We start from the raw sequence: 13,567 nt of genomic DNA, 5'->3' as shown, positions 1-13,567 counted from the left end.
AAAAAAAAAAAAAAAGAAAATCAGCTGGGCGCAGGGGCTCATGCCTATAATCTCGGCACTTTGGGAGGGCCAGGCAGGCAGATCATTTGAGGTCAGGAGTTCAAGACCAGACTGGCCAACATGACGAAACCCCATCTATACTAAAAATAGAAAAATTATCACGCCTGTAATCCCAGCACTTTGGGAGGCCTAGGCGGGCTGATCACTTGAGGTTAGGAGTTCCAGACCAGCCTGGCCAACATGTGAAACCCTGTCTCTACTAAAAATACAAAACTAGCTAGGCAGCTGGGTGCAGTGGCTCACGTCTGTGATCCCAGCACTTTGGGAGGCCGAAGCAGGCAGATCATGTGGTCAGGAGTTTGAGAGCAGCCTGACCAACATAGTGAAACCCCATCTCTACAAAAAATACAAAACATCAGCCGGGAGTGGTGGTGGGCACTTGTAATCCCAGCTACTCTGGAGGCTAAGACAGGAGAATCACTTGAACCCAGGAGGCAGAGGTTGCAGTGAGCCAAGGTTGTGCCATTACACTCCAGCCTTGGCAACACTGCGAGACTCTGTCTCAAAAAAAAAAGACTGGGCGCGGTGGCTCATGCCTGTAATCCCAGTACTTTGGGAGGCCAAGGCAGGCGGATCACCTGAAGTTGGGCTTTCAAGACCAGCCTGACAAACATGGAGAAACCCCATCTCTACTAAAAATACAAAACCAGCTGGTTGGCCGGGGGCGGTGGCTCAAGCCCGTAATCCCAGCACTTTGGGAGGCCGAGACGGGCGGATCACGAGGTCAGGAGATCGAGACCATCCTGGTGAACACGGTGAAACCCCCATCTCTACTAAAAATGCAAAAAACTAGCCGGGCGAGGTGGCGGGCACCTGTAGTCCCAGCTACTCGGGAGGCTGAGGCAGGAGAATGGCGTAAACCCGGGAGGCGGAGCTTGAAGTGAGCTGAGATCCGGCCACTGCACTCCAGCCCGGGCGACAGCAAGACTCCGTCTCAAAAAAAAAAAAAAAAAAAAAAAAAGGGCCGGGTGCGGTGGCTCACGCCTATGATCCCAGCACTTTGGGAGGCCAAGGCAGGCGGATCATGAGGTCAGGAGATCGAGACCACCCTGGTTAACATGGTGAAACCTGGTCTCTACTTAAAAAATACAGAAAAGAATAGCCGGGCTTGGTTGCGGGCACCTGTAGTCCCAGCTACTCGGGAGGCTGAGGCAGAAGAATGGCATGAAGCCGGGAGGTGGAGCTCACAGTGAGCCAAGACTGCACCACTGCACTCCAGCCTGGGTAACAGAGGGAGACTCTGTCTCAAAACAACAACAACAATAACAACAAAACTAGCTGGGAATGGTGGCACATGCCTGTAATCCTAGCTACTTGGGAGGCTGAGGCAGGAGAATCGCTTGAACCTGGGAGGTGGAGGCTGCAGTGAGCTGAGATCACGCCATTGCACTCCAGCCTGGGCGATAAGAGTGAAACCTCATCTCAAAAAAAAAAAAAGTTAACCTGGTGTCATGGGGCACATGCCTGTAATCCCAGCTACTCAGGAGGCTGAGGTAGGAGAATCCCTTGAACCCAGGAGCCAGAGGTTGCAGTGAGCCAAGATCATGCCACTTTGCTCCAGCCTGGGTGACAGAGTAAGACTTTGCCTAAAAAAAAAAAGAAAAATTGAGCCGGATGTGGTGGTTCACGCCTATAATCCCAGCACTTTGGGAGGCCAAGGAAGGTGGATCACCTGAGGTCAGAAGTTCAAGACCAGCCTGGTCAACACGGTGAAACCCCTTCTCTACTAAATATACAAAAAAAAATTAGCCGGGTGTGGTGGCAGGCGCCTGAAATCCCAGCTACTCAGGAGGCTGAGGCAAGAGAATCACTTGAACCCGGGAGGCAGAGGTTACAGTGAGCCGAGATCCCGTCACTGTGCTCCAGCCTGGGCAACAACAGTGAAATTTTGTCTCAAAAAAAAAAAATTTTTTTAATGAAAATCACCATGGCTGGCTCACGCCTGTAATCCCAGCATTTTGGGAGGCCGAGGCAGGTAGATCACGAGGTCAGGGGATCGAGACCATCCCGGCTAACATGGTGAAACCCCGTCTCTACTAAAAATACAAAAAAAATTAGTTAGGTGTGGTGGTGCATGTCTGTAATCCCAGCTACTCAGGAAGCTGAGGCAGGAGAATAGCTTGAACCCAGGAGTTGGAGGTTGCAGTGAGATGAAATCACGCCACTGCACTTCAGCCTCGGCAACAGAATGAGACTCTGTCTCAAACAAAAAAAAGAAGAAGAAGAAGGAAAAGAAGAATAGATAAGAAGATAAAGTTTATTCACTGACCAGATAAAGCTCCAACTACTCAGCAGGACACACAAGGCCACATAGCCCAAGGAGCCCCCATCTGCCCTCACTCCATCTCAGCCTGCCCATGGTTCAGCCACATCACATGCCCTCCCTCATCTTTTTTTTTTTTTTTTTTTTTTTTTTGAGGCGGAGTCTCACTCTGTCGCCCAGGCTGGAGTGCAGTGGCCGGATCTCAGCTCATCGCAAGCTCCGCCTCCCGAGTTCACGCCATTCTCCTGCCTCAGCCTCCTGAGTAGCCGGGACTATAGGCGCCGGCCACCTCGCCCCGCTAGTTTTTTGTATTTTTTGTGGTAGAGACGGGGTTTCACCGTGTTAGCCAGGATGGTCTCGATCTCCTGACCTCGCGATCCACCCGTCCCAAAGTGCTGGGATTACAGGCTTGAGCCACCGCGCCCGGCACCTCCCTCATCTTTCATACCCAGCAGGCTCAGACTAATATGTCAAGAACTATGTGTGAGATTAATAAGAATGGCATTTCTCATATATATTGAGATAGATAGATATATATTGAGAGAGATATATATATATCATATATTGAGCACTTTCTGTATGCCAAACACTATGCTAGACATTAAAATGTCTACATGATTTCATAAAATCTTCACAGCAACCTTCTAAGATAGAGAAACTTCCCATTTTATAGATGGGGAAACAGAGTAATAGAGGTTTAGTCATTTGTTCAACTTCACACATCTAACAACTTGCTCATTTCGGTTTTTTTATTTTTTTGTTTTCTTGTTTCAGAGTCTCACTCTGTTGCCCAGGCTGGAGTGCAGTGGTGCAGTCTCAGCTCACTGCAACCTCCGCCTCCCGGGTTCAAGGGATTCTCCTGCCTCAGCCTTCCCAGTAGCTGAGATTACAGGAGCCTGCCACCACGCTCAGCTAATTTTTTGTATTTTTAGTAGAGATGGGGTTTCACCATGCTGGCCAGGCCGGTCTTAAACTCCTGACTTCAGGTGATCCGTTCACCTTGGCCTCCCAAAGTGCTGGGATTACAGGCATGAGCCACCTCGTCCAGTCATAACTCATTTCTTTGATGGTCCATAGTAGAACTAGCAACCAGGTTCCTTGGCATCTCAGATACCTCTGCTAAAGCATTTCACATGTCTGTCTCTCTCTCAAGACCCTGGTTCTGCCCGGGCATGGTGGCTCATGCCTGTAATCCCAGCACTTTGGGAGGCCAAGGTAGGCGGATCACCTGAGGTCAGGAGTTTGAGACCAGCCTGGCCAACATGGTGAAATCTTGTCTCTACCAAAAATACAAAAATTAGCCAGGCGTGTTGGTGCATGCCTATAATCTCAGCTACTTGAGAGGCTGAGCAGGAGAATGACTTGAACCCAGGAAGCAGAAGTTGCAGTGAGCCAAGATCGTGCCATCGCACTCCAGCCTGGGCAACAGAGCAAGACTCTGTCTCAAAAGAAAAAAAAAGGCCGGGCACGGTGGCTCACGCCTGTAATCCCAGCACTTTGGGAGGCCGAGGCAGGCTGATTACCTGAGGTCAGGAGTTCGAGACCAGCCTGGTCAACATGGTGAAACCCCGTCTCTACTAAAAATACAAAAATTAGCCAGGTGTGGTGGCACATGCCTGTAGTCCCATGTACTTGGGAGGCTGAGGCAGGAGAATTGCTTGAGCCTGGGAGATAGAGGTTTCAGTGAGCTGAGATCGTGCCACTGTACTCCAGCCTGACCAAAACAGCGAGACTCTGTCTCAAAAGAAAAAAAAAGACCCTAGTTCTCCATGGCCAGTACCAAGTTTTATTCATCTTTAGATTCCCTGTGGTGGACTACACAGTGTTTGGCCAATGTATCAGCAGCCAATACATGCTAATTGAAAGAAAGTTCGGTGGGGGAGGTGGGCAGCAAGGAGGGGGAGAGAGAGAGAGTGAGAGAGAGGCAGTGGGTAGGATGGAGTGAGTGGGTAGATCAGGCCCAGAGGCTTCAGGGTGTGCTGCCAAGCTCTGAAAAGTTTTTGGGGGTGTGGGGAAGGCAGAGGACACTGGGCAGGCATCATAGGTGCCCTTGGTGGGGGCCTGGCAAAGTCGATGTCAAAGCGAAGTCGGTCTTAATGAAAGAGTGTAGACAGCTCTGGATGGTAATCAGGAATCCTGGAATCTAGGGCAGGCTGGGGAAAGAGAGGTTGGGGGCCCAGTGTCCTGGAGAGGGTGGGGTGGAGGGAGGAGAGAAAAGCCAGCTCCAGGGAGATTCCAGGGACAAAAGGTCAGGATGTTGGCACTTGGAACAATCCCCTTGGTGGGTACCCAGGTGCATCCGGGCTCTCTAATCCCCCTCCCTGCTGGCTCGTACTCCACAGGCCTCCACAGGACGACTTCTTTTCATTATTCAGGTCTCTGCTCAAGTGACTTTCCTGACCACCCAGCTAATGTTGCCCCTCCCCTCCCCCTCCTATTATATTACAGGATTTTATTCCCTTTATTGTTCTGAGCGCTATCTGAAATAATCCTGCTTATTTACTTGTGTTCTTGTTTGTGTCTACTTCCCCTCTACTATACTATAAGTTCCATCAGAGTGGGAATGGTAATGGTATTTGTCCTTTTCTTTTTTTCTTTTCTTTTTTTTTTTTTTGAGATGGAGTCTCGTTCTGTCACCCAGGCTGGTGTGCAGTGGTGTGATCTCCGCTCACTGCAAGCTCCGCCTCCCGGGTTCACGCCATTCTCCTGCCTCAACCTCCCAAGTAGCTGGGACTACAGGTGCCCGCCACCACGCCCAGCTAATTTTTTGTATTTTTAGTAGACATGGGGTTTCACTGTGTTAGCCAGGATGGTCTCGATCTCCTGACCTCGTGATCTGCCCACCTCGGCCTCCCAGAGTGCTGGGATTCCAGGCATGAGCTACCATGCCCGTCCTGTGTTTGTCCTTTTCACCAACAAATCCTCAGTATCTAGAACAGTGCCTGGTACTAAGCAGATGCTCAGGTGGCCTAGGTTAACCCTCAACATCAACAAGGGGCCAGAATTAAATTTGGATGCCCTCTCCATGCTGAAGACTCCGCTACAAACCCTGCTGGCTGGGTGGAGGCAGTTGTAGATCCTGAGAGAGCCTATAGGGTCAAGATTAGGAGAGGTACAAGGTGGGGCTTGGGATTTGTGTCTTCTACCCTAGCGACTCCCCAGGGCCTCCTTACCCTGGGGTCATTTAGGTCCTGGCTGATCCCTGCAGAAAGGGACAGCAGCTCCAGTGAGTGACTCAGCCTGCTGCCTGGGTTACTGGTGAAAAGATTCTTGCAAGAGACTAGGAGGCTTGGGTACTGGGATTCTCATGGGGTCTAGAGATGAGGTATGCTTTAACCTAATGGTTCTTTTTAAGTTTTTAAAAAATTTTTTTTTGAGACAGTCTCACTCTGTAACCCAGGTTGGAGTGAAGTGGCATGATCTCGGCTCACTGCAAACTCCACCTCCTGGGTTCAAGCAATTCTCCTGCCTCAACCTCCTGAGTAGCTGGGATTACAGGCACCCGCCACCATGTCCGGCTAATTTTCGCATTTTTAGTAGAGATGGGATTTCACTATGTTGGCCAGTTTGGTCTCAAACTCCTGACTTCAGGTGATCCGCCCACCTCGTCCTCCCAAAGTGCTGGGATTAAAGGTGTGAACCACCCCACCTGGCTAACCTAATGGTTCTTGAGAGGAAAGAGGATGGAGGGCTTGAGCCCCAGGGCTCCTTAGTAGGCTGGGAGCTTTGGACTACGACACAAGGGTTCCTAAGGGGGCTGAAGACTGGAAGCTGGGGTGGGGTGGGGGCTAGCGGCTTGGACACGAGGGTTCCCCAGGGAGGGATGCTGGGGCACCAGCATTCTCCAGAGGTCTGTGGTTGAGAGCTGGGTCACCATATTCTTTGAGGGCAGAAATATTCCTGAATCTGTCTGTTTTTCCCAGCTGGGACCAGCACAAGCCAGTTCTTGCTTAATGGAGTAGAGACAAATTCGTCTGTGAATGAGCAAGTGGACCAAGACTACGAGAGAGAGAGAGAGAGAGAGAGAGAGAGAGAGAGAGAGAGGCGACTTTCTCCCTGTGCTCTCCTCCCTTTCTCTTTCTCCCTGCCTCCACCCCTTTTTCCAGAACCCCTACCCACATCTGTCTGTGACCCTCTCACGCCCCCTGCTGCTCCTTCCCTGGGCAGCAATGGCCAGTCCAAGGACCAGATGACTGAGATGTCAAAATCCCATCTCTTTTCTTCCTCCTGATCCCTCTGGACCAGCCACAGAGGCAGGAAACTGGAGTCTCAAAGGGGGTAACTTCTGCGGAACGAGGTGGGTCCTGGCTTCCAGAAAGTGACCTGTATCCAGAGTATGTCTGTCTGTCGGGATTTTTGCTGGGATCTCAGCCTAAGAAGTCCTCATTTCCAGCCGGATGCGATGGCTCACGCCTGTAATCCCAGCACTTTGGGAGGCCGAGGCAGGAGGATCACCCAAGGTCAGGAGTTCTAGACCAGCCTGGCCAACATGGTGAAATCCCATCTCTACTAAAAATACAAAAAATTAGCCGGGGGTGGTGGTGCACGCCTGTAATCCCAGCTACTCGGAGGCTGAGGCAAAAGAATCGCTTGAACACAGGAGGCGGAGGTTGCAGTGAGCCAAGATCACACCATTGCACTCCAGCCTGGGCAACAAGAGCAAAACTGTGTCTCAAAACAAAACAAAACAAAAAAAGAAGTCCTCATTTCCTCAAAGAACCTCTCCTTGACATTCAGACTAAGTTAAGGCCTTCTAGTCTCCATGTTTTCTTTTTTTTTCTTTTCTTTTCTTTTTTTTTTTTTTTTTTTTTTTTTTTTTTTTTTTTTTGAGACAGTCTTGCTCTGTCACCCAGGCTGGAGTGCAGTGACATTATCTTGACTCACTGCAAGCTCTGCCTCCCGGGTTCACGCCATTCTCCTGCCTCAGCCTCCTGAGCAGCTGGGACTACAGGCGCCTGCCGCCACACCCGGCTAATTTTTTTTTTGTATTTTTAGTAGAGACAGGGTTTCACCGTGTTAGCCAGGATGGTCTCGATCACTCGACCTCGTGATCTGCCTGCCTCGGCCTCCCAAAGTGCTGGGATTACAGGCATGAGCTATAGCGCCCGGCCAGTCTCCATGTTTTCACAACTCTCCGATTCTCCTTTATCAGTGCTTCCAACTATCCACTTATTAGTTAGTCTTTGATGGATGTCTGCTTCCCTATGGGACTGTGGGCACCAAGAGGGTAGGAACCAGAGTGTTTTTGCTCATCAAGACAACTCAATGCTTGGCACAGTGCCTGGTACATTGCTAGTGCACAGTGAATATTTGTTGAATAAATGAATAATAAGTAACTTTCAAAGGGGGTTCTTAGGTGGAGCTTTAATGGGAAGCGTCAGTGCCATTGCCTGGGCTCTGGGGGCAGCTGTGAGTCCAGATCTCATGGCTTCTGTTCAGGGCCCGGTCCACATCCAGCCTCTGACCTTGTGCCCAAAGGCCATGCAGGCAAAAAGAAGTGGAAGAGTCTTCTCCTAGAGGGAGGTAGTGCAAAGGTGGTATTAGAAGAGTAAGGTGGCTCAGATCCAGAATCTCTCCCCACTTTTCCACTCCTCCAACCTGAGTTTTCAGAAGCACTACCTCCCACTGCCCGCTATCTTCTTCTTGTGGCCGATTCTTCTTCCCTCCCAGAGGTTTCCTTCCTCTCAAAATGTGCCCCCTCCCTTGAGCTGTTTCCAATGGTATGCTCATGAACTTGAACATCATTCTCTCTTACCTGGTAAAGCCCCCAGGAAGAGACGCCCTTGAGGCTTGGCCCAGATGTTAAGGAGGGAAGCCAAGCCTAAGGGAGGCAGGGCAAGGACCTCCATCTTTGGTCCTTGGCTCAAGACCACCCTGGACATACTCAGCTTCAGCTGAAGAGGGAGTCCCAAGACCAGGGGCAGATCCATCCCTGGGCCTGACCCAGAAGACAGCACCACCTTCTGCAGAGTGTGTGGGAAAGGGACGATAGAGAGGGAGGGAAGAATGAGCAGGGACTACTGCTTGTGGCCTCACCCCTGGCTGCCTTAATTCTGCCTCTTCGCTATGCCTCCACCTACTGGCCATTCTCACCACTTAAATCCTGCCCTAATTTTGTTTGGCTTGACCCTTTTTGAAACCACATCTACCCCAAGTAAATAAGCACTCTAAGTCAAAACTGTTTGCTTGCTGTGGGCAGCTTCAAGATATGTCCCTCGCCCCTACCACCCACCTGAGTGCCATCCGTAAACCTTATTTTTATTTTTTTTGAGACGGGGTCTCACTGTGGCCCAGGTCAGAGTACAGTGGCACCATGATAGCTCACTGCAGCCTCAAACTCCTGGGCTCAAGTAAACCTCCTGCCTCAGGCTCCTAAGTAGCCAGGGCAGCAGACATGTGCTACTATGCCTGGCTAATTTTTTTTTTTTTTTTTTTTTTGACAGAGGTCTCTGCTATGTTGCCCAGGCTGATGTCAAACTCCTGGCCTCAAGTGATCCTCTGGTCTTGGCCTCCAGCACCTGGGATTACAGGCATGCACCACCATGCCTGGCTAATTATTAATGAAAAACAATTTTGTGGAGCCAGAGTCTCGCTATGTTCCCTGGGCTGGAAGTCTTCCTAATATTGACAGTTTGGACTCCCCTCTTCCCTCATTGCTCCAGGCTCCACTGAATACAAGCAGCGCCCCATTGTCCCCCTTTACTTGATCTTGGAGGTGGAGACTGAGCCAAGATGGGTTCTCCGGTGTCCCAAGAGAAAGGAGGTGGCCTGAGCCTGCTGCCTGCTTGAGTCCCAGGTCCAAAGAGAAGGCCCAGGGCTCTGCATGAGGCTGGGGAATGTCTGTGGGGAGAAATGATTATCCTGAGGCCTCAAAGCTGGAGCTTGAAGGAGGAAAGGGGCCAGTGGTGGAGGGAGACAGAGGCAGGCTGAGCTGGCCAGGGTGGGAAAAACACACTACGAGGAAATCTACCTCGGAGATTGAATTCTGCATGAGTCCCTGGAGGGAGAAATATCCCAGGATTTGATTCTACATCACAGCTTCTGAGGCTAGTGGGGGCAGATGCTGAGATCTCAGCCTGTTTGTCCAGCCAGGAATCCCGACGCAGGCAGCCATCCAGGGCAGGAACCAGCTGGAGTGTGACAGAGGTAAGATACGGGGATGTAGAAATCAGGGCATCGGAGCCCCAGTCCTGGCCACTCTGCCCTCAGTTTACTCTCTTCCAAGCATTTGGCCTCCCCCTTGCAGCTCTCAACCCATCCCCTCTCCCTAAAATCTTGGACTTAGATTCCCATGGCCACCCACCCAGCAGTGCTTTACGGAGCCTTGGCTAGGGTTCCACCCCTGGGATGTAGTTACCGGCAACCGAAGATTGGAAGCGGGGAAGAGCAGCCCCCCAAGCGCAATCCTCATGATGGGATGCCGTTTGCTGGTCAGGGGCCCAGAGACCTGTCTCAGGCGCAGCACCTCCTCCCCATCCACCTTCAGTAGCACAGAGTCCCCATCCATCTTGACTTCCACCTGCAGGAAGGTGGGAAGCAGAATCAGAGGCCCCTGAGATCTGTCTCTGCCACCTTCCTGTGAGGCAGCCTAGTACTATAGTGGAAAGAACATGCCTTGAAGAAGCAGCTAGCATCCTTGGCCGTGGGTCAGTCAGGTCTTGTCACTTATGTACTAACTGAGCCTTAGAATTCCCATCAGAAAAGATGGGGCCAAGAATAGCTACTTTGTGGGAGTTCGTGTGGATTAAATGAGATGACAGTGGTAAAGGGATGCCCAATAACTTGGTTTCGTTCCCTTTCCTCAGACCAGCTCCAGACATCCCTCCCCTGAGGACCAGAGCTAGCTTACCTGGTGCCATCTCCCGTCATCCAGTCGTGGTCCAGCACCCACCGTAAGCTGGGCCCAGTGATTGTGCAGTTGGATCTCAGGCCTGCCGTCCCGAAGTCCCAGCATAAACCAGTCATCCTTAGGGTTGGTATCCCCATAAAAAATCACTCCCTCTGGGTCCCAGGTTCGAACCTCAAAGGAGGAGGAGGTTCTGGAAGGACTCAGAAGGAAAAGATTGTGTATGTCATGTGCCCTCTGAGAGCCAGTGTGGTTTGGGGGACATGGTGTTCACAGATAAGGAAAGGAAGACAGGGAAAAGAGAACAGCTGATGGAGACGGGGCAGAGCCAGGGGACTGGGTCAAGGGCTAGGTCAACCCCCTACTTTGTGATCTTGGTGAGGTTAAAGGTCATGACAGCGGCAGGCTCTTGTCCTGGGCCATTGCTGAGGTGGACAGCCGGAGGGTCCTGGGCCCTCTATCAGAAAGAGAAAACAAACAAGGCTGAGTAGGGACATGTCAGAGACAGACAGAGGGAGAGGCCCTGCTACAGGGCCAGAGGAGGAGAGAAGGGAAGACTGCATGAACTGAGAGCCCTGTCCCACTCCTGCACCTGGGTGGGGAGAACAGGTCTCAGGGCCCATCCCTGGTGGGTGTGATGCAGTAGTAGCAACAGCAACAACAGCAGCCGGCGCGAGGTGGCCGTTGGGCCTCTGCTCTCCATAATCAGCCACTGTCCACTCGGCGGCTCAGACAACTCTTGGGAGAATGTGTAGAGGCAGGCAGCCTTGTATGTAGGCGGTGGAGGGTTAAAGGTTGCCCAGGGGGAGGGGGTAAAGGAAACAGGGGCACTGACCCTTGACCCCTGCCCAGGGGCCCAGTCACAAGACCCAGCTGCCACCCCTCTGGGGATCAATGGGGTGAAGGACAGAGTCCCCTCCACTATCATCCTCCACTGCCTAGAAAATTTCTGAACTGGGAGAGGATATTCCATCTCCCCCCTCCTCCTCTAGGGCCTGGTCTAGGTCCTCCAAGATTTCCGTCCACGTGGGGAGGCTGCATTCACAGGCCTGTGGTCTAGAAACAGTCCTGCCCTGCGTCCCAAGTAGCATCCTGTATCAGGACTAGAAATGAGATAATGGAATCCTAAATTTCTAGCTGAGTGACCTCGGGCAAGTCACTTCACCTTTGTGCTTCAGCGTTCCTGTCTGTAAAATGAGGAAAATAATATTTTACAGGGTGACTGTGAAAGAAGGTTCATTGAGAAAATGCAGGCACAGTGCCTGGCATCTGGTCTGAACTCCTCCCCCAGTCTTTTCCCAGGCCTCTGAGGCCTGTCTGCCAGGAAGGTATTGTCTGTGTGTATGATATAGTGAATGTTAAGAAGGGACCTACCCCCGCCTCCCAGTTATCTTCCCTTATCCATTTATTACAGGGCCTAAACAGTCTAGCAGTAGAAATTCATCGCCCACTCCCTGACCCATTTTATTTTATTTTATTTTATTTTATTTTATTTTATTTTAGACAGAGTCTTGTTCTGTCACTCAGGCTGGAGTGCAGTGGCATGATCTTGGCTCACTGCTGCCTCTGCCTCTCGAGTTCAAGCGACCCTCCTATCTCAGCCTCCTGAGTAGTTGGGACTACAGGTGCACGCACCACCATGCCCAGTTAATTTTTTTGTATTTTTAGTAGAGACGGGGATTTCACCATGTTGGCCAGGGTGGTCTCGAACCTCTGACCTCAAATGATCCGCCCACCTCAGCCTCCCAAAGTACCTGGATTACAGGCGTTAGCCACAAGGCCCAACCCTCCCTGACCTATTTTATTTTATTTATTTATTTTGAGATGGAGTTTCGCTCTTGTTGCCCAGGCTGGAGTGCAATGGCACAATCTCGGCTCACTGTAACCTCCACCTCCCAGGTTCAACCAATTATCCTGTCTCAGGATCCCGAGTAGCTAGGATTAAAGGCATACGCCATCACACCTGGCTAATTTTTGTATTTTTAGTAGAGAGGGGATTTCACCATGTTGGTCAGTTTGGTCTCAAACTCCTGATCTCAGGTGATCCACCTGCCTCTGCCTCCCAAAATGCTGTGATTACAGGCGTGAGCCACTGCGCCACCCCGTGACCCATTTTAAAATGCAAATGACAGACCGGGCTCGGTGGCTCACATCTGTAATCCCAGTACCTTGGGAGGCTGAGGCAGGCAGATCACTTGAGGTCAAGAGTTCCAGACCAGCCTGGCCAACATGGTGAAACCCCATCTCTACTAAAAATACAAAACTTAGCCAAGTGTGGTTGCCCATGCCTGTAATCCCAGCTACTCTGCGGGTGAGGCAGGAGAATCGCTTGAACCCCGGAGGGAGAGGTTGCAGTGAACTGATATCACGCCACTGCACTCCAGCCTGAGTGACAGAGTGAGAATCTGTCCAAAGAAAGAAAGAAAGAGGCCGGGCGCGGTGGCTTAAGCCTGTAATCCCAGCACTTTGGGAGGCCGAGACGGGCAGATCACGAGGTCAGGAGATCGAGACCATCCTGGCTAACACGGTGAAACCCCGTCTCTACTAAAATACAAAAAACTAGCTGGGCGAGGTGGCGGGCGCCTGTAGTCCCAGCTACTCGGGAGGCTGAGGCAGGAGAATGGCATAAACCCAGGAGGCAGAACTTGCAGTGAGCTGAGATCTGGCCACTGCAGTCCAGCCTGGGAGCCAGAGGGAGACTCCGTCTGAAGAAAGCAAGCAAGGAAGGGAGGGAGGGAGGGAGGGAAGAATTAGCCAGGTGTGCCGGTGCGTGACTGTAGTCCCAGCTACTCCGGAGGCTAAGGCAGGAGGATCGCTTGAACTCGGGTGGTGGAGGCTGCAGTGAGCGGAGATCGCGCCACTGCACCCCAGCCTGGGCGACAAAGCAATACTCCATCTCCAAAAATAAATAAATAAATAAATAAATAAATAAATAAAACATTTAAAAAATGCAGATGCCGCCGAGAGGTAACACTTCATCCTACTCAAGAGCTGCAGGAAACAGCTTTCAGAGCTGGGGGTCTTAAGGCTTACCCAGGGTCTGGGGGGGTGAGTGAGCCTGAGGCTAAAGCAGGTTATCACCTCATGCGTCAATTTAAAAAGCACTGCCGGGGAGCCTTTGAACCACGGGGTAACTCGATCGAGGCTGGGACACCCACACAACCGCAAGGAAGCGGCCGCACTCCAATCTTGACCTCTACGGGGGCCCAGTCACGAGATCCAGCTGTCGGGGGTGGGGCTTGGGGGGCGGGGCTGAGCCTATTCTTCAAGCTGATTGGCTGACGGTTGTGCCCCCTGCTGCGACAGAATTCGAGGGGGTGAGGCTTTGCCCGGCTGTGAGGACCGCCTCGCTGGCCCACTCTCTCCGCCTGGACTGCACCGGAATCCCAGCCCCACTT

At 51.6% G+C, this 13,567-nt stretch overlaps 1 protein-coding gene across 7 annotated transcripts; it reads right to left on the bottom strand.

Moving 5' to 3' along the window:
* Positions 1-7,656: 7,656 nt before the first annotated feature.
* SHBG (sex hormone binding globulin) lies at positions 7,657-13,567 on the bottom strand. 7 transcript variants are annotated; one of them, XM_017850468.1, is made up of 9 exons: positions 13,203-13,567; positions 10,762-10,935; positions 10,535-10,626; positions 10,173-10,371; positions 9,681-9,842; positions 9,294-9,453; positions 9,027-9,163; positions 8,079-8,286; positions 7,668-7,836 (listed from the first exon to the last, which is right to left on the bottom strand). In XM_017850468.1, exons 2-9 carry the CDS (start codon positions 10,870-10,872, stop codon positions 7,688-7,690), a joined length of 1,218 nt encoding a protein of 405 aa, XP_017705957.1. In that variant the 5' UTR covers positions 10,873-10,935; positions 13,203-13,567; the 3' UTR covers positions 7,668-7,687. The 7 variants fall into 7 exon arrangements, with proteins under 7 accessions (XP_017705956.1, XP_017705957.1, XP_017705958.1 ...); XM_017850469.1 differs by having other exon boundaries at positions 10,762-10,907; XM_017850470.1 differs by having other exon boundaries at positions 13,251-13,567.

This window comes from Rhinopithecus bieti, unplaced genomic scaffold (genome assembly GCF_001698545.2).
Source record: "Rhinopithecus bieti isolate Rb0 unplaced genomic scaffold, ASM169854v2 scaffold_32008, whole genome shotgun sequence".
Classification (NCBI taxonomy): Eukaryota; Metazoa; Chordata; class Mammalia; order Primates; family Cercopithecidae; genus Rhinopithecus; species Rhinopithecus bieti.
Note: the sequence above shows the minus strand (reverse complement) of the source record. Positions and strands in the feature narration are given on the sequence as shown.